This window comes from Elephantulus edwardii, unplaced genomic scaffold (assembly GCF_000299155.1).
Source record: "Elephantulus edwardii isolate Elephantulus edwardi_28Jun2011 unplaced genomic scaffold, EleEdw1.0 scaffold00030, whole genome shotgun sequence".
Lineage (NCBI taxonomy): Eukaryota > Metazoa > Chordata > Mammalia > Macroscelidea > Macroscelididae > Elephantulus > Elephantulus edwardii.
Window position 1 is genome coordinate 18,025,874 of NW_006399780.1, and position 25,117 is coordinate 18,050,990.

General features: G+C 52.6%; 1 protein-coding gene across 2 annotated transcripts; it reads left to right on the plus strand.

Moving 5' to 3' along the window:
- Positions 1-7,848: 7,848 nt before the first annotated feature.
- Positions 7,849-23,799, plus strand: TENC1 (tensin like C1 domain containing phosphatase (tensin 2)). Of its 2 annotated transcripts, none has more exons than XM_006883881.1 (29): positions 7,849-8,143; positions 11,063-11,171; positions 11,601-11,638; positions 12,476-12,514; positions 12,820-12,858; positions 13,024-13,073; positions 13,298-13,469; positions 13,795-13,845; positions 15,311-15,433; positions 15,522-15,586; positions 15,968-16,051; positions 16,520-16,632; positions 16,730-16,790; positions 17,075-17,150; positions 17,608-17,737; positions 17,863-17,928; positions 18,007-18,120; positions 18,332-19,543; positions 19,659-19,809; positions 19,908-20,509; positions 20,606-20,695; positions 21,034-21,159; positions 21,598-21,690; positions 21,820-21,897; positions 22,042-22,119; positions 22,530-22,698; positions 22,788-22,856; positions 22,981-23,010; positions 23,171-23,799. In XM_006883881.1, the coding sequence occupies exons 1-29, from the start codon at positions 8,138-8,140 to the stop codon at positions 23,307-23,309; spliced, it is 4,173 nt and encodes a 1,390-aa protein (XP_006883943.1). In that variant the 5' UTR covers positions 7,849-8,137; the 3' UTR covers positions 23,310-23,799. The 2 variants fall into 2 exon arrangements, with proteins under 2 accessions (XP_006883943.1, XP_006883942.1); XM_006883880.1 differs by lacking the exon at positions 7,849-8,143 and adding an exon at positions 8,739-9,103 and having other exon boundaries at positions 23,171-23,798.
- The last annotated feature ends 1,318 nt before the right edge of the window (positions 23,800-25,117 follow it).

Below are 25,117 nucleotides of genomic sequence, written 5' to 3' on the forward strand. Positions count from 1 at the left end.
TGGGGTGTGGTGGGTTTTGGTGGTTTGTGTTGGTTTTGTGTTTTGGGGTTTTTTTTCCTTGGAGCAGGGAACACTTACATACAGGACATTAAATTCCCAATCTTATCTGTACTCCAGTTTGGCCTTTTCTAAACAACTACCCTTCCTGATACTATTTTTTGTTGCCTCCCAAAAACACAGCTTCTATTCAAGTAACATACCTGAGCTCAGGCATTTTCTGTCTCAGCCAGTGGGAGCTATCAAATGAGGAATCACTGCTTTTTTTTGAAGTAAATTGGCTCTTTGATCTTAAATCTCTACATTTTACCACCAGTCATTCTTGCTCCTGTTTCTTTAATCAGAAAACTTTAGAATTAATTGTCTTGGGTGGTGGATAAGGGTAGATACCGTTAAATTGGTAGTCTTAACAGCCGTGAAGTTAAAAAAGTTTCTCTCCACTGATAATTCCACACCAATGTTTTGATTTATAATGTGGTCTAGACCAATTGTGTGTGTGTATCTTCTGTTGGGGGGGGGTGTTTTGGTGTTTTGGGTTTTTTTTGTTTTTTTTTTTATAAAAACTTACCTTGAGAATAAATGATGGAGAGAACTATTTAACAAGGTCCTGGTTTCTCTTGCAACACAGTACTTTATCTTGCCTGCTTTTATGTACACCTTTGTACGGTCAGCTTGGTAAATGGTATCCTTCCCCTGGTACCTGCAGATAAATGACGCTTTGGTTCCTTGTTTGCAAACCCTTCTCCCATCAGTCCTAGGTTAGGCCCTGGATGGCCGTGCAAGTTTGTTTGCTGCAGCAGTGAGCATAATAAATCATTTACCCAGTGAGCATGAAAGCTCTACCAAGTGAATTTTAAGCAATTGGCACAGATTGGCTAGTAACTAGGAAGAGGGCTTTTAAAGGGAAATATCCAAGATTGAGAGGGGCTTTGTTTGTTGGGTTTTGGGGTGGTTTTTGATTTTGTTTTTTTACTATTTGCTGTAGATATTGAGAAGGTCGGATTGCCCTCTTCATGTTTACTCTCCTTCCAAATAGTTGTATCCAAAAGAGCTGTTCATCCCCATTTCCCTCCTCTGCCCTCCTGTTAAAGCAGAAACAGGGATTGATTTATGTCCAGCTCCTGAATACATGTAAAATTTGTACAAAAATATCTTCTACGAAAATGATTTGTAATCTGTAGACTTAATACCTGGGAGATAAATCTTGAAATGTAAAATCCCCTTCCTTTGGGTTGTGGGTTTTTTGTTTTCTCCAAATAAATCTGATCTTTAAAGTTCATTTCATTGTGAAATTCTTTGCATGCTCCCCATTGCCATTTATTTTAGTACTCAAATTGACAGTCCAACCTGCTCCATCCCTACCACCTCTGAAGTTTTCATTCAGATCTGAGGAGAGGATTACTAGGGAAATTTCTCTTAATGCTTACTGAGACTCAGAAACTGAGAATTACACCCCAGCTCCCCTAGTTTAACCTTTAATATTGCTCAAGATTGCCTACGGTCCCATTTTCTGTATTTTTCCATTTTAGTCACAAGATGTTCTGGGGCTAAATCACTGTCTCAGCAGACCTTTGCCTTTCAGTCTAGAGGTGTTATTTGCTGGGTTTCTACAACTGAGGCCTAATGGGACTTGTCCAAACAAAAGGAAGGGACTGTTCATTGTTGTTAAGACCAACAATGGGTTAAGACAGTGGCATTCCAAAGAGGTGGAGGGAATCAAGGGGAACTGGAACTTGTGATCAATTTTGGAGACTTAGAGCCATGGGATATGTAGATGAGAACAGTAAGTACTGTTTCACAATGAACTCTAGAGTCCACTCGATGCATTTTCATTCTCCAAAGAGTGATGAGACCAATTGTGTGATCCAGAAGTCTGTGTGGATGGGTTATTGTTAGGTACTGGAGAGTATAATTCAGCAATCCAATGAACAACACCTGAACCGGGTGCCATCATCAACACACTTAATCCATTGCTTCAGTCACTGTCAGTCCACCTCAATGTGGGCTCTGTTGCACAAGAAGTGATCCCTCTTAGAGCTAGGGATTTTGAACATTTCTTCAAGTGCTTGTTGGCCATCTGAATGTGTTCTTTGGTGACGTGTCCATATCCTGTGCCCAATTTTCAATTGGGTTATTTACCTTTATCTTGTGCTCGAGTATTTTATAAATTCTAGATATAAGGCCCTTGTCTGACATTTTATTACCAAATATTTTTCCCAGTCTGTGGCTTCCCTTTTTACCTTGTTGGAGAAGTTTTTGGATGTGCATAGGAATTTGATTCTTAGAAGGTCCCGTTCATCTATTTTATCCTTTACTGGAAAAACAAGAAACTCATGAAATATATAAAATGGGTGACCCTGGAGGACATTATGCTGAGTGAAATATCTTAGTCACAAAAGGACAAATACTGCATAGGGTCAATGTTGTAAAATGGGACTGACATCAGGATTGAGGGAAGACAGAAGGAGGGAATGAAGTATACTGTATTGAAATGGATGAGGGAGAGAACTGTTTAAAAGGCATATATGATTGGGTATTACTGTCATGACAGGAGGCCAGAATGAAGGCTTCACAGTGGAGTGGACTTGGAGGGGAGGGATTGCTTAACAATGAAAGGTTTTACTTTTCAAGGAGTGTGAATTGGGGGCTAGGCAGGGAGAAAAGTGCAACAATGAATGAATGGAAACCCTAAGTCTCCATAAACTTGCATTAAAATTAATTAGGGGGGAAAATGACCCCTCACATTTCCAAGTACTCCTCTGGCCTGGGTAGTGCTGAGGTCTGGGTAAATAAGACTCAGAAAAGTGTAAAAGGCTCATTTGAGAGAAGCTTATGTTGGTTGTGAGCAGAAAGGTGCCCCCTGTACCAAAGTGGGAAACAAGTACCGCAGTTGCTGAGTCACTTTAGGCCTTGGCATGTTTCAAAGTTTAACTTTGCTCCCTAGGGTTTGATGGTTGTGATCTCAAGCAGACCATCAAGCCTTCCTGGGATGCTTCTTGGTGGGTTTTTAACACCAGTGTTTGACATGTTTACCCCACCACAGGGACTCCCAAATTCCAGGAACGGCCAAACTACATCCTCAGATAAGGATTATACAGTCCTACAAGCTGAGTCGCAAAGATAGGTCAACAATCAAGTGAGAAGTATGTTAAGTGCAGCATCCCAACTTCAAGCTGGGTGGGTCCCATGTGTATTCCAGTCCACATAACCTAGTTTATTCAAAACAAAGTCAAGCACTGTATTCACGATTCCATGGCAGTGAGGGTCTAACCTAGTTAGTGCTACAATGTCACCTCAAGTGCTTCTCAAGCTCACAGCATCTGGTTTCTCAGGAAATGGAAGAACTGCACATCTGCTCCTGGGAAGCATTACTTGTCAAGTAGCTGTTTCTCACCAACCACTTTATTCCCCAGGGCCACAAACGAAGGGAGGACTGCTTTTCCTCACCCACCCCACTCCTCAAAAAGGCATTTGGAAGGGTCGAGCTGTGCTGCTCCCCGCCCATCTGCAGCGGCCTCCCCGTTGGACAATGCACCCTCTGTCCTCTGGGCCAGGAGATCCGCCTCTGGAGTCAACTCAGCCCCTTCCCCCTCTCTTCCTGGTTCCCAGCGCCCCAGATCATCCACTGAAGTTCCCTTGACCCAATGCTCTTCTAACCAGGATAACCCCACACCCTCAATGCCCACTTGTGTAGCACTGCTACCTCTGCAAGGATCTGAACACAGTTACAGGCATGGGATCACCTCAGACAGTGGAAGAAGAGGTCCAGCCTTTGATGCCAATATGGGCTGGCTTCTGCATTCTCAAGGTAAGAAAAAACCTGCATGGAGGGTCAGTGGGTACTCCTGAAATTGTACCCTTATTAACATGTTTCTGGCTTTCTCCTCCCCCTTTCCCTCCCTTCTAAATACTAAGCATGCATAATTTCACTTCACACCCTATTAAAAAAATCACTTTTCTCATTAGGTTCTTTACTATAGCTTTCCAAACACCTTAGTCTCTGTTGAAAGCAGATACCTAATTTAAGCTGAGACTTAATACCAACCTGTGACTTCCCAACTTTTTGGGCCTTCAGAAGTTCTTATGGGCCCACTAACTAGGTAGGGCGGCCTCAATACCAGCACATGTGGGGATCCTAGATTAATCTGCTTCTCTGGGATCCAGTCCTCTGAGTCCCAGTCCCTCTGAAGCCCCATGATGTTTGCATCTTAGTTTCCAGTCAAAAACCATAATGAATATTGGGAAGGGCAAGATGTCTGCTTCTAAAACAAATCTCAAAACTTTATGTATCTTGATTATATAACTAAATCTTGCCCAAATACAAAGAGCAACCTTCAGCCCTCCCCCTTCACTCAGCAGCCCGCATCTCTGCCATCCTTCTCTCTTAATTCTGCTGCTCTTCTCCCCAGTGTCTCTAACCTTTCCCTCTGAGACCTTCATCCCACCACACCACCCTTACCCCAGCCCTCTATAACTAACTCATAGATCTCTGAAACTGCTTACTGGTCACCAACTCAGCCAAGGGTAGCAAGAGATAGACTTCCTCATCCCAGTGTCTGAGGGACCTGCATTGTCACCATGCTCTGCTTCACAGCCTCTTCTTCCCAGCTGCCAACTTGATCTCAGATGCTCCACCCTCTACTAACCAGAACCAAATTTCCTAGCCTTTGCTAAAAACAGGATGATGACAGAAAAAGACCCAGCTGAGAGAAAGGCCTGGAAGAGATAGAGGACTTTAGCCCTGGTGGTGCTGACTGCTCTGTAGGCTCTGGGCCTTGAGCTCTGGACACTGGATTCTCAAAATCCACCTCTCCTTCCCCCACGCACTTGTATATTTTCATCATGGAAATTCTACTGGGGAGGGTGAGGGAGAAAGTTTCAGGAAGTGCTGACTACTGAACAGCATTAGTGAATGTGAGAATGGAAACAAATTCAGAGCTTTAGCAAGACATTCCTTCCTTCCTGCTTGCCTGCCCAAAATCCTTGCTGTTGAATTTACTCTTAGTACCCCTTGTAGGGCAAACTAGTATTATTCCCTTAGGGTTCTAATTCGGGGTTGGGGCCGGTACAAACTGCCACATTTTCTTAAGGGTGGCTGGTGGGTTCAAACAGCTGACCTCTTAATTAACAGACAAATATTTTATAAACTACTAGGCCTTGGGGGTTCTTCCTTCACCTCCCGGATGGCACAATTCAATCTTGCCCCAAAGTCCTCAGTTTCAGGAAGCTCCACGGTTGATGTTATTGTTAAGTGCCATCGAATCACCTGTGAATTATAGCGACAATACCAGATCCATAATCCATACAAGAGAGGTCAGACTATATAGAGAGAACTCCCATAATTGTTGGGGAGGCCTGAGACTTGGGTTAAAAGTGACAGACTTCCTTGAGTAGAAGTCTCCCAGGGAGTGTGAATGCGTGTCCTGCTCCAAAGAAAGCTGATGGATATGACAGAAGCTGCATTGGGTGTAGGGGCTAAACCTGATGTAGCAATCTCTGGTTTGAGTCCAACAGAGAAGTGTCTAGGCACAGGTCCAGAGAAAGGGTGTCTGACGACTTGGGACATGAGTTAATCTCAGATGTCTTCGGATTCTAGTGCGCCATGGGCAGGTGGCGCTTGAAGGTGGTTCTGTCTGGGACATTGGCGTCAAGCCCAGTGTCAGTTCTTAACTGGGCAGGCCGAGGGAGGCCAGCCGTTCTCAGCAAGCTTGATTCTATTCTCTTCAGGGCTAACTGTCCACTTTTTCTTAGGCGTCTATTTGACCGGCTTCAGGTCAGCCTCTATATGTCGCCATCTCCGGGTCACTCCGCGACTCAGATTTTCCTGTGTTCGTGTCCTCGGTGTCTGTCATTCTCAAAATCTTTTCTCTGATCTCCTAATCTCCCACTCACTCGGACTGTGCGGGCCCCACGTTCTTCTCGCCTCCTGTCCCTTTGTGAGTCTCCTTTGCGTTCGCGGGAGAAGGTGGAGAGCAAAGGGAAAAAGAGAACGGCCGAGGGGGCGGAGAGCGGGAGGAATCTGGGGATTGGAGCCCAGGCGAAGGAGGGACGGAGGGAGGGAACGAGGGAGAGGGCGGCCGCGGCGGGGAGTGCGGGGCGGGAGGGAGCCCGGCCTGGAGAGTGCGGCGCGCCCACTCCCGCCTCTGTTTCGTCCCGCTTAGCGCGGGCCCGGGGCGGGATGGGCTGGCTCTGGGCCTCCCCCTGCTGCTGCCTCGCCCCGCCGCGCCCCCGCCCCGCCGGGCGCCCCCCGCAGGTGAGTGGCCGAGCCGAGCCGGGCCGGAGGGCGGCGGCCTCTGCGTCAGCGCCGGGCGGGCAATGCCGGGGGCTGACGCCAGGGGGCGCAGAGCGAGGAGTGGGTGTCCCAGGGCTCGGGGTGGGCTGCGGCGACCTGGGGGCAGTTAGAGGCCGGGAAGGTGATCGCGGGCAGGGATGGCCGATGCTCGCACACCGCACACCCTCCGGGCCGTCGGGCCAGCTCGCCTTCTGGTCCCCGATTCTCCCACCACGCATTCGTGAGCGCGCGCCTTCTGCGTGAGGCGAAGCTGCTGCGCGGTGGCGCTTCCCCATGTTCCCTCCACACTCGTAGGCCCGGGACCTGGGTAGGAGCTGGAAGTAGCGTTCAGGGAGACAGTATATGAATTGAAAGTCTCTTCCTTTTCTACTTCACATGTTAGGAAACGAGACAGGAAGCTGCCAGACTGGGCAGACCCAATTTACGAGAGCCCCCACTTGGCTAATCTGTCCCCTTTTCCTTCAGATCTCTGTGCATAACCACATACCCTGCCTTCCTCACTCTCCCTCCATGGGCCTCACCCCTCCTCCTCCTCCCTGGGCCCGAGCTCCCAGCCTCTCATCCAACCACAGCTATTTCCAGGAAGGGGGGTGTGTGGGTGGAGGGGGTTTCTCCAAACAAACCGTAGGCTTCTGAGTGAGAAGGGGCCAGGCTGGGGGAGCTGCTGACAGACTTCATGGAATGTTCCAGGCGAGAGGAAAGTGAGGGTCCTGGGAACCTAGCAATACCTCCCCAGCCGTGTCCCAGCTTCTTTTCCTCTCAGACACCCCCATTTAAGGACCAGTACTTTTCTGTCCCCATCATCCCTCAAAGATGGTCCACAGGATGGGGAGGCATTCAAAGCCATGGCAATCCTGGCCCTGGCCCCAAACACAAGTGTTGGTGACCCTCTGTCACTGCTTGGACAGCCTACTGGGAGTGTCTGTCTGAGGACACAGTTCAAGTCAGAGGATGTTTTAGGACTTGGCCCACCTGAGGTGGCCAGCCAAGTGAAGAGACTATTCTACCCATTCAGAGGCAGTAGGAATAGAAATATGCTAAAGGGGTACTGGTCAGTTATGTGCAAGGAGGGAAATGGGCAAAAGAGAGACCCCAACATAACATTCTTCTTCTCCAAGGACTGGGTGCTGGACCCAGCTACTCACTTTAGCCAGGGACGTGGAATGTCCTGGGACCCAGCCAGTCCTGGGACAGTAGGGGTAGGGTGCAGATCCAATGCGCTTCTCTAGTTAGTGGCCTAGGCCTTGCTATACAGATGCTACCCACTGTCCAAGGTAACCTGGGGACAGACTTCCTGGCCTAGGGAACTGACACTTAAGAGAGGCCACAGGCTAGGCTCAGCCCAGGGAGCCCCAAGGAAATGTCCTGGGTGGGTTCCCAGCCTCCCAGCCCAGCACTCATCTAAAAAAACCACAGGATTATTAGACCAGTCCAGATGGGCATTCAGGAGGATAAGAAGGGACCCAGTGGGAAAAGCCAGAGCTGGGGGAGTTGGGAATTGTCAGAGTACAGGGACATTCAGTAAATACCATGCAAATTGGAGGGGGGAGACATATTTACACATTCTTTTATCTGACAGCTCCTGTCATTGGAAAGGCTGCTCTCCCAGGCTTAAGGCTCAAGACCTCCTGCCATTAACCCCTTGTGGTTTTGGAGGATTACTAACCCCCTACCCAAGGCCTCATCCACCCCCTTCCCTGACTCCTAGGACAGGAAGTTGGCCATGTTCCCAGGAGAGAGGCAGGAGGCCTGCTGAGGGGGGTGGAGTATGTGTTGGGTGGGGGCCTGCCCGTCTAGTCCTCCGGACCTGGGCAGCTGCTGAGGAAGGACAACGGAGCTAGGAGAGACATGAAGGTAGTATACAGCCCCTGGGGACTCAGGAGGGAGGGGCCTAGGATTGGGGGCCTGAGAACTAGAGCAGAAGGTCTAAAATTCAGGGCTCAAAGGATGTGTCAGGTTCTGTGAGACAGACCTAAAAGATAGCCAGGGGTAGGTAAGTGGGGGACTGGGTCCCAAGCACAGCAGACAGAATGGATTGTTCCTGTGGGCAAAGCTGACTTCATCTTGGGGCTTGTTCTGGCAGTGTGTGTGCTGTATGTCTGTTTTCCTACTTCATACTTGGGGAAACTAAGGCAGGAAGCTAGCTCTTCTCCCTGGCTCTTAGAAAGCTCTCTCAGGATCAGGCTTTCTCGCCCTCAGGAGCCTCAGGGTGCACTCCAGAACTTGAGCTGGCCAAAACAGTGGTTCCCAGCTCCTCCTACCCCTGGGGGAAGTACTGAGAGTCCAGGCTTTCAGGGACAGAGTGTTCCCCACTGGCCCTCGAGCCCTGCCCTGAGACCTAAATTCCCACTCCAACCCTGCCTAGCCCCAGGGAGCTGGATCTCAGGATCCTGGATAGGACGAATCACTGAGAAAGCCCAGAGGAGACTCCACAGTAGCTCCAGAGCCTGGGGACCCACAGGATCCTAAGCTGACACTCCCAGCAGGGTAGATCCTGGGAATCTGATCTCCTGGCCTCCCTCACATCCTCCCCCACCCCACTTCCTGGAGCAGCGACCTGCCCCCTTCCCGCCTGCACTCCCCTCCACTTCCAGGGCTGGGCTTCTCCTCACACCAGTCAGACAGCCTCTCCTCCGCCCAAGGGAAGCGGCTGCCTCCGTCAGGCTGCTTCCAGGAAGCCCCGGCCAGGCCCCAGCATTGTTCAGGCCTCTCGGCCAGCACCCAGGCCAGCCAGACACCATGAAGTCCAGCGGCCCTGTGGAGAGGCTGCTCAGAGCCCTGGGGAGGAGGGACAGCAGCCGGGCCACCTGCAGGGTAGGAGTGCCCCCACCTGGGCAGAGGAGGGGAAAGGATGGGGCTGTGGGGAGTGGGGGAGGCCAGACCCTCTTCCTCAAGCTTCTCTTTCTCTTCTAAATACTCTGCCCTTTTGCGGTGGCCAGGGCTGCAGCATGAGCAGTAATGTTGCAGCAGATCCTGTCTGATTCGGTCTGTCACCCAATAGAGGCTCACTCTTAAATCGGACTCAACACCAAGAATTGGCTTCGGTTTCATTTTTATCACCTCCCTACCCTAGCCTAGGCCAACCATATGGATCCTGGCCCCTCAATCCATATGCATCTCTGAGTCATTATAGGATCCCTTGCCTGGCACCATCCTGGAGCCCTAAAACAAGGCCAAGAGATCAGGTCCTTTCTCTGACCTGTAATGTTTTGGGGCAATGGGATGGGGTTGCAGAGGCCAGTTCTCAGGGGTGCTTTGTTGTTGTCATGTACCATTGGTCTGAACTGATTCATTGCTGGCCCTCTAGTGAGTGTTCAGAGACAGCAAATCACAAGGGAAGAGATTGCCTATCTCTCTTGGAGCAGCTAGTAGATTCAGATTGTATGCCTTTGGGTTCGCTGCATGAGTCATTTGCATGAAAACTTCCTTCTTGTTGTTGTTGTTGTATACCACAGAGTTGGAACCAATGCATAGCTGATCCTCCAACCGGTTTTCAGAGGTAGTTAACTGCATGAGCGGAGATTGCCCATCTTTCTCCCACAGAGCAGCTGATGGCTTTGGGATTGCAGCAGACTGCAGTGCAGCTTCTTGTCACTAGGCCCCAAAGCTCCCCAGAAGTCCCTTAGGGGGTACTTTAAGAACCTGCTTTCCACTGACATCACCCATACACACTGTGAATGCCAAAATGCACCCAGGTTTCCTAGTGGGCCTAGCAAGATCGGTCTAGCCCAGAAAGATTCTAGGTTGAATTTAACCCAACAGCTTCAGGGACAGCCAAGAGATCAGAGGCTGCCTGGGGCCCCTGACTGGCAGGCATTCTCTTTCTCCACTGCTAAGCTTTATCCCCAAAGAATCTCAGGGCAGCATTTAACAACACTTGAGGGAAGAAGAACAAGAGCAGGGCCTTGAACTCCAGAAGAGGAGAAAAATAGGTGGAAGGGAAAGGAGGCAAACTGTCACACTATGGGAAGAGTGGACTCACAATGGGACAGGAAGGCAATGAGACAGCCGGGGCCATCACAGCCTCCTATCCACTCATTTTTGGGTGAGGACGGCTGAAATAGTCATCTGGTCTACCTCTTTCCCACTGAATACTTGAATCCCACTTGAATTTCCTCAAGACTGTATCCAATGGCAGCAAAGCAGTAAAACATTTTCCCTCCAAGTGTCACGCTTTTATGTGCCTCTCCTTCCAGCATTACCCTCCCTTACACAATTGCTGCTTGCCGCCTCAACGCACAAAGAGCAAACATGTTGTTCTGACGGCGGGGGGGGGGGGGGGGGGGGGCTGTCAGCTGCCTGGAGCGTGGGGACAACAGGAGCCAAGGGAGCAGGACTGGCTGAGGCCACTTCTGCTAGGTCAATCTGGTTGCTTCAGAACATTCTACACATGAAGTATCTGGAGGCCCCTCTCCACAAGGCCTCCATCTGGAGATGGCAATAAGGGGGGCCCTCATTGTGGAGAAAATCGGAGAGCACCTCCACTAAGGACATCACATACCAGAGCCACGTGAGGGGCCCAAGTGATCCCTTGGGGAGGAGTTGACCTAGTGTGATGCAAGGGTCAGATTGCATGCACTGTGTACAATGGGCCCATCACTCCCCTGGGCAGCTGTGACCAAGTGCATCTCGGCTGGGGAAGGTGGTAGACCAAAAGCCTGGGAGATTTTTAGGGATGGAAGAAGGAGAAAATTAGGAGGGTGTTAAGGCCCTTGCCTGGTCCAGGAGATGAGCCAACTGGGAACTGACACTTCTGTCTGTTCTTTCACCCAGCCTAGAAAAACTGAACCACACAGCTTCCGGGAGAAGGTTTTCCGGAAGAAACCACCAGTCTGTGCAGTGTGTAAGGTGACCATCGATGGAACAGGAGTCTCTTGTAGAGGTGAGGGGCCCTGTTCTGTCATTGAAACCCTCTACCTAGGGGGCAGATACACATCACATAAAATGTCATGTGAATGATGTCCTTGGATTAGGCAACATGGTAGCCAAGAAGCAGCTGGCTGCCCTTTCAAAAATGGCCCTTGCTCTCAAGGCAAACACTCCAGCAAGCCAGGAGGCCCAGTGCCTTTGCCTATCCTTCCCTCCTCACCCCACCCCAACCACAGGCCATACTCTTGGCTCCCTTCTTTCCTAGCCTCGCTAGTACCCACTGCCACACTCTTCTCTCAGACCCAGGCCCTCCAGTCAGCTCGGCACAGCTGGAGTTCCAAAGTCTTAGGGGCTGCTTCTGGGAGGTGGGGCAAGGTGGGGGGCCCTTCTACTATTCCAACAGACTTCTGCTAACAATTCTTCCTCTCTCATCCCCCTCCAGTCTGCAAAGTGGCAACTCATAGAAAATGTGAAGCAAAGGTAAGTACAAGGTTCTGCTTAATGGTGGACTGGCATCCCTTCCCACCTCACAAAGGGGCTCCTCCGGCCACACTGCCATTGGTGTTCCACCTCTCTCATCAACAGGAACCTCTGCTGGGTGGGAGGGGATTCTGTGCTGGGCCCTTTAAGAACCATCCTACTCCACCCCCTGGCGAGTGGACAGGGAGTTTGTCTTGGTGCTGTGCCCAGGCTGCAGCTGGCGAGGGGGTGGGGGGGGTAGAAGAGGAGGAGGAAGGGCGGGGTGAAAAGATGGGGAGCTGGATTTGAGAGACTAGGCAGCCGGATGGGTTGTGCCTTCCCCCAGAGGAAGGGTCCTAAGGATACCTGAATGGGTCTTGTCCTGGGCCCTGTAAAGCTGGTGGAAGGGACAAGCCCTAGACAGCACACACAGCCCACTGGAGTCCTGAGACAGCTCCTCTCTAAGGAGGTTCCTTGCTACTCCGCCTGTAATACAGGGGGTCCTAGAGCCTTGCGGTTGGCTTGAGGGATATGAGTGCCCAGGGGCGGGTCTCCCAGTGAAAGAGGCCAGTGTCCCTCCCTGGCCATGGCCTGCCTGCATTGGCTCTATATATAACTTCTGCCCTGAAGCTGGATGAATGGGGGTCTGTGTGGGTAGGGGGCTGGAAGCCAAGAGCAACAAGTGGGGGGCCCAAGAAGCCAGAGGGGAGGCTCCCTTAAATAGAGGAACTTCAGTTGAAGTCCATCCGCTAGCAACCCCTCCACCTTCTTACTGAAGCTAAAGGGTGGCCCCCGTTCTCAAAGCCAGGAGAATCCATTTCACCAGGGGCTCAGTCCCTCACTCAGGTCTCCCTTCAGGTGACTTCATCCTGTCAGGCCTTGCCGCCGGCAGAGCTGGTGAGTGTGTGCTCTTGGACAGGGTGAGAGGGAGGCAAGGGGCTGAGGTATCCAGAAGTCTGGTGGCCCTGGTGGCAGTCCCCAGGTTACCTTGAACTGACTGCTATAGGTGTCAGTCATCCTGAGGGGGAGAAAGAGTTCCCAGAGCCTATTCCTTTTCTTGTCCTCTGGGGCCTGCTGGGGCTTTGGCTACCCACCTCCCGCCACCGCTTCCCCATCTTCACAGGGACACTCACATGCCTCCCACTATCCCCAGGGCTCGCCCTGCCCTCAGCACTTCCTTTGCCTTCCTCATCTCCCTCTAGAGGCGGAACACAGCCCCTGTCAGGAGGATAGAGCACCTGGTAAGGTGATGGGGGATTAGGGGACTGGAGGTGAGTGAAGCAGGTAGCTTTGGGAGTAAGGACCTAGATTTCTTCTGGGGATGAAAGTACCTGGATTCTGGAGTGGGGAGCTTGATGTGGATGGCACCTGGAGAGATGTCTAGACCAGGTTTTTTCATCCACCAGGGATCCACCAAGTCTCTGAACCACTCAAGGCAGCGCAGCACTCTTCCCAGGTTAGTAGGGGTGCCTGTGGTGGTGCCATAGGATCCCCTTCGTCGCCCCTGCACCTCGGCCCACCTCAAACGCTCTCCAGAACAGCTCCCTTTCCAAGTGGAATTCTCCCTCTGACTCCATCCACTCTTAGGTCCCAGCGTCCCAAGCCGCCTGTCCATCATACTAGCCACCTTCGGGTGCCCTGCCTTTCCATCCTTTGACCCAGGTTCCATCCCCTGCTCAGGAGCTTCAGTCTGGATCCGCTCATGGAGCGACGCTGGGACTTGGACCTCACCTACGTGACCGAGCGCATCCTGGCCGCCGCCTTCCCCGCGCGGCCCGATGAGCAGCGACACCGAGGACACCTGCGCGAGCTGGCCCACGTGCTGCAATCCAAGCACCGGGACAAATACCTGGTGAGGGGCGGGGCCTACCCGAGTCAACCAATGCGAGGGCCGGGAGATCCAGATGGGCGAGGCTACGCACTGACGTCAAACCCGAGAGGCCTGGGCACCTCGGGCGGAGCCCAAGTGGTAGGGGCGGGACGGCTGCGAGGCTGCAAAACTGAAATCCTTGCTGGCGATGGGACTGGCAAAGCTAACTCAGGCTCAGACCTTGAGAACTTCTGCCTTTTAAAGACCCCCCCCTCTTCCTTTATGTCACAGCGGTGGTAACCCTGCCACCCGCCAGTAGGCCTCACTGCCTAAGGGCTCATCCGTCTAAAATCCTCTTTACTTGCAGCTCTTCAACCTTTCAGAGAAAAGACATGATCTGACCCGCCTGAATCCCAAGGTAAGAGGCAGTGGCCTGCCTGGCTATTAAACCCAACTGCCCTAGAAACCTCCAAGCTCTTTGTTATTAATTATTGCAAATTTAAAAAATATTATTGCAAATCACATTTACTTCACTTTTTTGTTGTTGTTTTCCCATTTTTTAAAATTAATTTTAATGAAAGTTTACAGACTTAGGGTTTCCAATCATTCATTGTTGCACTTTTCTCCCTGCCCCCCAATTCACTCTTCTCTTTGAAAAGAAAAACTCTTTTATTGTTATGCAATCCCTCCCCTCCAAGTCCACTCCACTGTGCAGCCTTCAGTCTGGACTCTTGTCCTGACAATGATACCCAATCATATATCCCTTTCAAACGATTCTCTCCCTCATCTGTTTCAATGCAGTATACATCATTCCTCCCCTCCTTTTCTGTCTTCCCTCAGCAGCAATGTCAGACCCATTTTACAACAGTGGCCCTATGCAACATTTGTCCCTTGTGACTGAGATATTTCACTCAACATAATGTCCTCCAAGGTCATCAGTTTTGCATTATATTTCACGAGTTCCTTGTTTTTCAGTGCTACATAGTATTCCATTGTGTGACTATACCAGAGCTTCTCTATCCATTCGTTTGTTGATGGGCACTTGGGTTGTTTCCAGCTCTTTGCTATTGCGAACAAAGCCTCAATAAACATGGGTATGCATATATCTGCTTGGGTGGCGGTTATGGTTTCTTTAGGGTATATTCCCAGTAGTGGAGTTGCTGGGTCAAATGGTATTTCTATTTGCAACTTTTTGAGAAAGCGCCATACAGCCTTCTATAGAGGTTGCGCCATTTTACACTCCCACCAATAGTGAATCAGGGTTCCAGTTTCTCCACAACTTCCCCAGCATTTGATGTTTGCTCTTCTGTTAATTTTGCTATTCTTACTGGGGCGAGATGATATCTCATAGTTGTTTTGATTTGCATCTCTCTTAAAGCTAGGGATATTCAACATTTCTTCATGTATGTGTTTGCCATCTGAATGTCTTCTTTGGTGAAGTGTCTGTTCATATCCTGTGCCCATTTTTCAATTGAGTTATTTATCTTGTTGTGTTGCATTTTCTTCATTCTTATGCATTTCCCCATATGATGTGTTACCTGAGCATCCCAAAAATATGCAGGTATCAAGGTTTTATTTTTGGTAAGGAATGTGCTAAGAAGCCCCCGCCCCCAGGTTCTGGCACCCTACCCAAATCTCTGGTGGCCTAGTGGTAAGGAGTTGCACTGGCAACTCAAAGGTACATGGTTCAAATCCACCAGTTGCTCTTTGAGAAAAAGATGGGCAGTCTCCTCTCATGTGATTAACTGCCTCTGAAAACCCACTGAGGGTCAGGTATGGATCAGTTCTGACCCTATGGCACCCAGCAACAATCCCAAATCTACCCCTAGCCATCTCTCTTCTTCTGTGACCCCCTCCTCTCGTCACCCTCTTTTGCCCCCAAGGTCCAAGACTTCGGCTGGCCTGAACTGCACGCCCCACCCCTGGACAAGCTGTGCTCCATCTGCAAGGCCATGGAGACGTGGCTCAGCGCGGACCCACAGCATGTGGTTGTGCTGTACTGCAAGGTGGGCAGGGCCCTTGAGGGGCGTGAGATTTGGGTGCCCACAGCCGATGGCCTCAGCAGACCGTTTATTCCCATTTCTTTGTCCTCAGGGGAGCAAGGGAAAGCTTGGGGTCATCGTGTCTGCATACATGCACTACAGCAAGATCTCTGCTGGGTGAGGCTCCCCTCCCACCTGATCGGCCTCTTCTTCCAGCTGGCCCCTCAGGCAGGACACCATCTCCCCAGAAGGCCCCCTGTTTACTCAGCCCTATAATGTAAACCTGACATTTTCATCTCCATTTTCTCACTCACGTCTGACCTCAGTCCTGAGCAGATGGTCTTCTGGCTTCATTTTACAGATGAGGCAACCCAAGCTCAGGGAACTGTTGTCTGAGGTGCAACAACTCATAAAGTGACTGTATGTGGGGCTTTTAGATCATTTTACCACCACCTTAGGCTTCCTCTAAGAGCTAGAGGGATCACACTTCTCCTCTGCTCTAGTGCTCAGGTGTGGAAGGCCTGCCCTTAACCCTCCATACTATCCTGGTCTCCTCAGGGCGGACCAGGCACTGGCGACACTTACTATGCGGAAGTTCTGTGAGGACAAGGTGGCCGCGGAGCTGCAGCCCTCCCAGCGCCGGTGAGCAGCCTAGACTGGGGATGGTAGGAGGAGCAGCTCTCTGGTAACTGTGAAGGCCCTGATTCTCCCATCCATACCATATGCCTTCATTGAGCACCTCCTGTGTGCTAGGTGCTGCACCAGCTACTGAGAATGCAGAACTAGGCTCACTCCATTCACAGAACGGAAGACAAGAAACGTGTGACTAAATAGAGATCCTTTTGGACAATAAGTGGCGTAAAGAAAACAAAGTCTGTCAGAGAAGAGATCTGAGGCAAAAAAGCATTCTAGACAGCTGCAGGAAGTATAAAACCTTCAGGGAATCAAAGTTAGATGCAAGGAAGAACTTGCTGATGGCTGGGAACTAGGAGGGACGTTCTGAGAAGAGCAGTCCTTCCCAGAGTGAGTGACAGAAAAAACTGAAATGGTGAGAGGGAGTCTTTGGGAAAGAGGCTTATATTTTTCTTGATGCTTCTTCCCCATCCCCAGGTACATCAGCTACTTCAGCGGTCTCCTGTCTGGATCCATCAGAATGAACAGCAGTCCTCTCTTCCTGCACTATGTGCTTGTGCCCATGCTGCCAGCCTTTGAACCTGGCATAGGTGAGAGGCTGCCAAGCTGTGCTTTGGGGAGGGTTACTCTCCCACCTGACTTTACTCCGTAACCCTCATCATGTACCATCTCCTCCCTGCCCTGCAGGCTTCCAGCCTTTCCTCAAAATCTACCAGTCTATGCAGCTTGTCTACACCTCTGGAGTCTAGTGAGTGTCCTGTCCTAGTCTCCTGACTCCTCCCTGACTAGACTAGTTCCTCAGCACCCTCACTTTCTAGATTTTTCCTTCTCCAGCCTCCCTAGATACCTGGACCTCCAGCTGTAGTCACTACACCTGAAAAATTAACATCATAGAAACCATTTTACAGATGGAAGAGCTGAGGCTCAGTTAAAGTGTCTCACTTGGGACTCAGTTGTTCCCTAATTGTGCAATGGGCCCACTTCTGAGCCAAAGTGCCCTTGATGCTACTCTGCCCTCTCTCTCCCCCACAGTTGTGTTGCAGGCCCTGGTCCCCAGCAGCTTTGCATCAGCCTGGAGCCAGCCCTCCTCCTCAAAGGCGATGTCATGGTAAGAGGGGTGTGGGGGGGGGTTGTCCTAGCAACAAGAAGAGTCCAGGCGATGGGATGAGGGGTGTGGTGGGGATGGATCCTGCCTGCTGCAGTCTTCTGGTGCATGATAAGTTCAAGGGTGGAAATGGAGACTCCTAGATGGAGTTGGGGGTGGAGGTGTCACCTGGAGGTTGAAGTAGGCTAGTAGCTGGCCCCAAGGTGCTGGTGGTTGTTGTGGTTGAGTACCATTGAGTAGGAACTGACCCACAGCTGACCCTCCAGTGGGTTTTCAGAGGCAGTTAATCGCACAGGAAAGGATTGCCTGCCCTTCTCCCGCAGAGCAGCTGGTGGATTGAAACGTCATGCTTTCAGGATTGCAGTGCAGTTTCTTAACCACTAGGCCACCAGAGCGCCTAAGGTAGAGGCAGATAAATGATATGAGAGCCTGACCCCCTGACCTCCCTCCCTTCAACCAGGTGACATGCTACCACAAGGGTGGCCGAGGGACTGACCGCATACTCGTGTTCCGTGTCCAGTTCCACACGTGCACCATCCATGCATCGCTGCTCACCTTCAGTAAAGACCAGCTGGACGAGGCCTGGATGGGTGAGTCAGGGCAGGTTGAAGGGGGCTAGAGCCCAATGAGGGGCAGGTGGTTGCGGGTTCGGATGGGCAGACAGGAAAGCATAGGACAGGCCGGGTGCCTGGTCCTCACTGTCTACTCTCTACAGATGAGAAGTTCCCCTTTCAAGCTTCGGTGGAGTTTGTCTTCTCCTCTAGCCCTGAGAAGATCAAAGGTAAGAACAGGGCCTTGGGGGGAGGGCCGAGAGGTGTGCACCCCACTGCACCTCATCGCTTGGATGGCCTTTGTACAGGCAGCACTCCACGGAATGACCCCTCTGTCTCTGTTGACTACAACACCGCGGAGCCTGCCGTCCGCTGGGATTCCTATGAGAACTTCAACCAGCACCATGAGGACAGTGTGGACGGTGTGTGGGGAAGGTCCAGAGTGGGAGGAGGTGCCGCATGGTGGGAGGGAGGGAGCCCAGGCAAGTCCCTGACCCACAATCCCCATTTCCACCCTCACACCACCACCCTCCAATCCCCACCAAGGCCCTTAACTGGAGTTCCCAGATCTGTCTCTCACACTCTCTTTTCCCCTCTTCCCTGTTTCCCTCCTGGATCCTCTTCTCCACCCAGGCTCCCTGACCCACACCAGGGGTCCCCTGGATGGCAGTCCCTATGCCCAGGTGCAGAGGCCCCCCCGACAGACCCCACCAGCACCCTCTCCGGATCCACCTCCACCCCCCATGCTCTCTGTCAGCAGTGACTCTGGCCATTCATCCACGCTGACCACAGAGCCTGCTGCCGAGTCTCCAGGCCGGCCGCCACCAACAGCCGCTGAGCGGCAGGAGCTCGATCGCCTCCTGGGAGGCTGTGGAGTGTCCAGTGGAGGCCGGGGAGCTGGACGAGAGACAGCCATCCTAGACGACGAGGAGCAGCCCCCCACAGGCGGAGGCCCCCACCTCGGGCTATATTCAGGCCTCAGGCCTGGCCTCAGTCGCCACTGCTCCTGTCGCCAAGGCTACCGGGAGCCCTGTGGGGCCCCCAATGGGGGCTACTACCGACCAGAGGGAACCTTGGAGAGGCGACGCCTGGCCTGCGGGGCCTATGAGGGGCCCCCACAGGGCTATGCTGAGGCCTCTGTGGAGAAGAGGCGTCTCTGCCGATCTCTGTCTGAGGGGCCATATCCATACCAGCCGGAGTTGGGCAAACCAGCCACTGCAGACTTCGGCTACCGCTCTCCAGGCTACCGGGAGGTGGTAATCCTGGAAGATCCTGGACTGCCTGCCTTGTGCCCTTGCCCAGCCTGTGAGGAGAAGCTGGCACTGCCCACAGCTGCCCTTTATGGGCTGCGGCTGGAGAGGGAGGCTGGAGAAGGGTGGGTAGGTGACACTGGCAAGCCTCTTTTGCACTCAGTGCGGCCAGGGCACCCCCTACCCTTACTGGTGCCTGCTTGTGGGCACCACCATGCCCCAGTTCCTGACTACAGCTGCCTCAAGGCCCCCAAGGCAAGCGAGGAGGGGCATGAGAATTGTTCCTACACGCTGTGCCCAGAAAGCAGGTATGGGCGTCCCGGGTACCCTGCCCTGGTGCCGTACGGCTATGGAGGAGCAGTTCCCAGTTACTGCCCAGCGTACGGCCGTGTGCCTCACAACTGTGGGTCTCCAGATGAGGGCAGAGGGTATCCTAACCCTGGTGCCCACTCCCCACGTGCTGGCTCCATTTCCCCGGGAAGCCCACCTTATCCACAGTCCAGAAAGCTGAGCTATGAGATCCCCGCGGAGGAGGGAGGGGACAGGTATCCCCTGCCTGGACACCTGGCCCCAGCTGGCCCCTTGGCATCTACAGGTGAGAGGCACTGGGTGGTGAGGGTCCAGGGCACAGGAGGGCTCTGGGAAATGGTGGGCAGAGGGAAGTGGTATTCCTGCTCCTGGCTTAGAGCTTTGCTCTGTCTCCGCTGCAGAGTCACCTGAGACAGTGTCCTGGAGGGAGGGCCCCAGTGGCCACAGCACGCTGCCTCGCTCTCCCCGAGATCCCCAGTGCAGTGCCACCTCAGAGCTGTCTGCTCCCTCTACACCACTTCACACCAGCAGCCCAGTCCAGGGCAAGGAAAGGTATGTCAAGGGGTGCTGGTGCCAAAGGCTCAGATGCAAGTGGCCGGCTCCCATCAGGCTCTGCAGCCCTGATTACCACCTGTCCTCTCACCCCGCAGTACCCGACACCAGGATACCCGGTCTCCCACCTTGGCAACCCCCTTGGCATCGACTCAGAGACTGAGTCCTACTGAGGCGTCATCTGCTGCATCCCAGGAATGCGCTGAAAAGGCTCCTGAGCTGCCAGCCAGAAGTGGGCCTGAGCCTCCAGCCCCCCGCCCCTTCTCTCTGACCTCCCCTCCCAGTTCACCCAATGACTGGCCTCAGGAAAGAAGTCCAGGGGGCCGCACAGAGAATGCCAGTCCACGGGGGCCAGTGCCCGCCACGCTGCCAGGCCTTCGCCACGCCCCCTGGCAGGGCCCTCGAGGCCCTCCAGATAGTCCAGATGGGTCTCCTCTGACCCCTGTGCCTGCCCAGATGCCCTGGCTTATGGCCAGCCCAGAACCACCTCAGAGCTCACCCACCCCTGCTTTCCCCCTGCCTGTGTCCTATGACACCAGCAGCCCTGCCCAGCCCCCACTGCCAGAGAAACGCCACCTGCTGGGGCCTGGGCAGCAGCCAGGGCCCTGGGACGCAGAGCAAGCCTCATCGCCAGCCAGGGGCACCAGTCATCATGTCACCTTCGCACCTCTGCTCCCTGATAACGCCCCCCACATACCAGGTATAAAGGCCATGAGAAGGCAGAAGGCAACTTTGGGAAACCCTGCTTTTTCCTGTGGAGCAGGGCATGGCATGAGCTCGGTCCCTCCCTGTCTAGAGTCCTCGACACAAGAGAGCCAAAGTAATGTCAAGTTCGTCCAGGATACATCCAAGTTCTGGTACAAGCCACACCTCTCCCGCGATCAAGGTGAGGGCCCAGCCTGTCTCCCCACTTACCCGCTCTGTCTGGATTTGTCTTGACTTTTGAGCTTCATCCCTTTGACCCAATGCCTGTGGCATTACTGCCTGCTTCCAGTGAGGGGAGCCTGGACTGAACCTCACTTGAACAGGTGATCTTGGGCTTTGGGCCTAAGGAGGTTAGATTCAACACCACCCGAGTCCCTGATAATTCTTAAGTTCTGTCCCCAACACCACAGCTGTCAGGGCAAGAGGGAGCCTAGTTAGCACAAGAGTGGGACTTGGTGGGTATGAGTTGGGGTGGGGCTTGTTCAGCCACTGAAAACTTTTCTTCCCCTCAACCCCTAGCCATCACCCTGCTGAAAGACAAGGAGCCTGGGGCCTTCCTGATCAGGGACAGTCATTCATTCCAAGGGGCTTACGGACTGGCCCTCAAGGTGGCTACACCTCCACCAAGTGCCCAGCCCTGGAAAGGTACAGAGCGCTCTGAACACTGAAGGACAGGGCTGTGGAGCTGGGAGAAGAAAGGAAAAAGAAAGGCAAACCTACTACTGTCCCATCTATACTGACTCATGGAAGCCTGTCATGAAGGCAGTTCGAATCCATCAGTAGCTCTGTGAAGGAAAGATGGGCAGTCTACTTCCAGGCGATTTACAGCCTCTAAAAACCTGCTGGATGGTTGAAACTCTAACTTTGTTTCAACTAGATGAGTTAGTTAAATCTTTATGGGTCAAGACTGCCCAGCTTTCTCCTGAAGAGCAGCACATAGACCTAAACCACCAGCTTTGCTGTTTGCAGCCTAAGAAACTGGGGTTTAGTAGTGAGAGGCAGGAAATGACCTCTGCTCTGGAAAAGACTGTGGAGGAAAAATTAGGGAGTATGGAATCTGATAAAATCTCACTCTCCTCTCAGGGGATCCCTTGGAACAGCTGGTCCGCCATTTCCTCATTGAGACAGGGCCGAAAGGAGTGAAGATCAAGGGCTGTCCCAGTGAACCCCACTTTGGTAAAAAGGGCTGGAAGGAGGTTACAATTGGCTTGAGTTTTGGTAGAGGCCAAAGAGTTGCAAGAGGCTGGGCAGGAAGCTTGGAGATGTAGGAATCTCACTGAGCTTTTCTCACCTCCTCCCCTGCAGGCAGCCTGTCTGCCCTGGTCTCCCAGCACTCCATCTCCCCCATCTCCTTGCCCTGCTGTCTGCGCATTCCCAGTAAAGGTCAGTACTTGAAATCTGCCCTCTCTGATTCTCCTTATCCGCTTTCCAGCTAGTTTTCCTTGGGGGAGGCAGAGGGAAGTACTCCAGTTCCTAGAGGATGTTACTCCTTTCTGACTGAGCCGGACTGGCCCTCACTTCCTCCAGATCCTCTGGAAGATGCCCCTGAGACTCCAGTGCCTACCAACATGAGCACAGCCGCAGACCTCTTACGTCAGGGCGCTGGTAGACCTCTCCTTCCTTCCTTGCTTCCTTCCTTCCTTCCTACCCCTGGGCATCACGGGGCCTTGCAAATACAGGGCATGGGGCCTTGTGAAAGGGCTTGAGGTGGGTAGACTCTGAAGGAGCCATTTGGCCCATTGAAGGCAAGGGAGCCCCATATGATATGAGTTGATGAAGGGGGTCCTCCGTGTCTGGAGTGTGAGAAAGCTGGCAAGTTGTGGGGACTCAGCTTTTCAGGCCCCTTTTCTAAAGTTACTGATCTAGTTTAGGTGGAGTCATGGAAGTCCTCTCCTTAACAGATTATGGGTGTGATTCCAGTGCACTGAGTAGGACTAACTAGGAAAAGTACAAGAGGCTTGGAAAGGAGAGGGAGATGTGACTCTCTCTTTCCCATCCACATCCTGCCCCTGCAGCTTGCAGCGTGCTCTACCTGACCTCCGTGGAGACTGAGTCACTGACAGGCCCTCAAGCTGTGGCCCGAGCCAGCTCTGCAGCTCTGAGCTGCAGCCCCCGCCCTACACCTGCGGTTGTCCACTTCAAGGTCACCGCCCAGGGCATTACACTGACAGACAACCAAAGGAAGTGAGTCAGCTGACCAGGCCATGAAACCCCATGCTTGGGCCCCTGAGTTCCCTGATTTCTGAGTATGACCTTCCCTCTCCTTCGTGCAGAGTGTTTTTTCGTCGCCACTATCCAGTGAATAGCATCACCTTCTCCAGCACTGACCCTCAGGACCGGAGGTGATCCTTCTTCCTCACCCTCTCCTCTCATGGCCCAGTGGTCCCATGAAGCCCCTCATATTCAATAGTCCCCAGCCCTAGGTTCCCCAGGGTACACACCTTCACGGTTCCTCTCCTTCTGCAGATGGACCAACCTTGACGGGACCACCTCCAAGTAAGCCTCCCTCCCCAATGAGTTCTATTTCTTCCTTCCCAGGGACCCAGATACCCCATTCTCCCCAACCCTGGCATTTGGGACATCCCGCCCAGTTCTCTGCATTCCCTGTAGAAGAGGTGCTGGGCCCACTCCCTCCCCTGACTCTCTGTACCCCTAGGATCTTTGGTTTCGTGGCCAAGAAGCCGGGGAGCCCCTGGGAGAATGTGTGTCACCTCTTCGCAGAACTTGACCCAGATCAGCCTGCAGGCGCCATTGTCAGCTTCATCACCAAAGTTCTACTGGGCCACAGAAAGTGAAGGCAGGCCCAGCTCGAAGAGCCCACATCAACACTGCATCCCCTCCCGGCACCCCACAGCTCTCACTCCCTCTTGGGTCCCCTTCCCTTAGGAATGGGGAGTAGGCCTTAGCCTGGCACACTGCTCTTTCCTGACCCCAGCCTGCTAAGCTAAGTGGATGGACCCATGGGATGGCCTTGCACGTGAGCAGATGGCAGAGGCAGACGTGTGAGGGTGAAGAAGCATCAGAAGTTGAGCCCTGGTGGGGATGAGGTTGGCCCCGGCTGCACAAGAACACCAGCCTTGGAGGAGAATCAGGCCCTGCCAGCTCCACCCAGCTGTAGGTCCCAGGACGGCAGCGAGAGGGGAGAGGGGAGGTGGGTAGGGAGCGAGTTGCTCCCTTCTTGGCCTCCCCCCTGAACAGAGAGACCTGAGTGGGATCACATAAAGAGGGGTTTTATAAAAAAGAGTCTATTTTTGTCTAATAATAAAGAATTTCTATAAATTTTAGTCAGCATTGGAGTCATGCCTTGGTATTTACAGGAAGACTCATGTTTCCTGGGAGCACACGTGCTTTTTGGGGACACCCTAATCAAAGGCCCAAAGCCAGGTCCCTAGAACATGTGATCCCATCCTGACCTACCATTTGTCCACATGCCCACTGTAAACAAGCTGCCTTCAGCTGTCCTAACCACCCAGCCCTGTCTCTTGCCCTCTAACTGGGAAAGAAATCTTCTGTCACAATCATTCTGATAAATATGGAAACTCCATCTTTATTGGCTGTATAAACATCTGGTCTGTACATACATTTCATACATCATAGTGCAGGGCCTGAACGGAGGGCCAAGGAGAGACCTCAGCAGCATGACAATTCACCTACTTGCCCCAAAGCCCTACCCACTTTTGTGCAAACCAAGGCCACTGGCTCCTGCTTCCTCTTCCTCCCAGGAGATGTCACTGGGGAGGGGACTGAGTTAAGTGGGAAGGAATAAATAGGAGGGCTTGGTGGGGGAGAACACATGGAAATGCTAGAATCAAACACTGAAGCAAAACAGGTAACTGGAACAAGCAGCAAGCTGGGATTATGGGGGGTTGGCCAGGGTGGCAGGTAAGGGCTAGAAGGGACCAAGCTATCCCTCAGGGTGAAGGATCTGAGACCTTGCCCTCTCCACAGCAGGAAAGATATGCTCCAGGGCTTCAGCCTCATCCCAGGAATTGAGGGACAAGGGTGTCACAGATGAGCAAAGAATGGGAAGGGGAAGACAGGAGCAAAGGTCCTAGCTCCCCTGGACTTTAAGCCCTTGCTTTAGCATGAAATGTGAACCCTTCTATGTGTGCACAAGGAACCAAGGGGCAGGGAGACTCTGACTTCTCTGTGGGACAGCAGGGCCTAAGCAGGCACCAAGGAGAAAAGTCAGCTCTTGGGGAGAGAACGGAGACACCAGAGGAGTCTTCTTGGGACAGCAGCCAGTAAAACAGAGATGGGCCCCAGAGAGCCCCCCAGCCCAGCCAGGGGGGATGACAGCAGCAACTGGTTCACACGATGCAGATGGGGAAGTTGAAAGAGGATAACATAAGGAGAAATACTGTGGTAAGGGGAAGGGATAGCTCTACCCTGGGCCTTTGCAAAGGCGCATGCCCAAATAGCAGCCAAAAAAATGGGGTGCTTGCTCCTCTCTACTCACATGAAGCCAGTGCAGAATGGGGTCTGGGAACCCACTGGTCCACTCAATACCATTGCTGGGGTCTCTTCCTGTCCAAGTAGGACTCAGGCCTAGAGACTGTTATAGGAGCAGCACCAGGTCAGAGATGGGTACAGGGGCTAACAT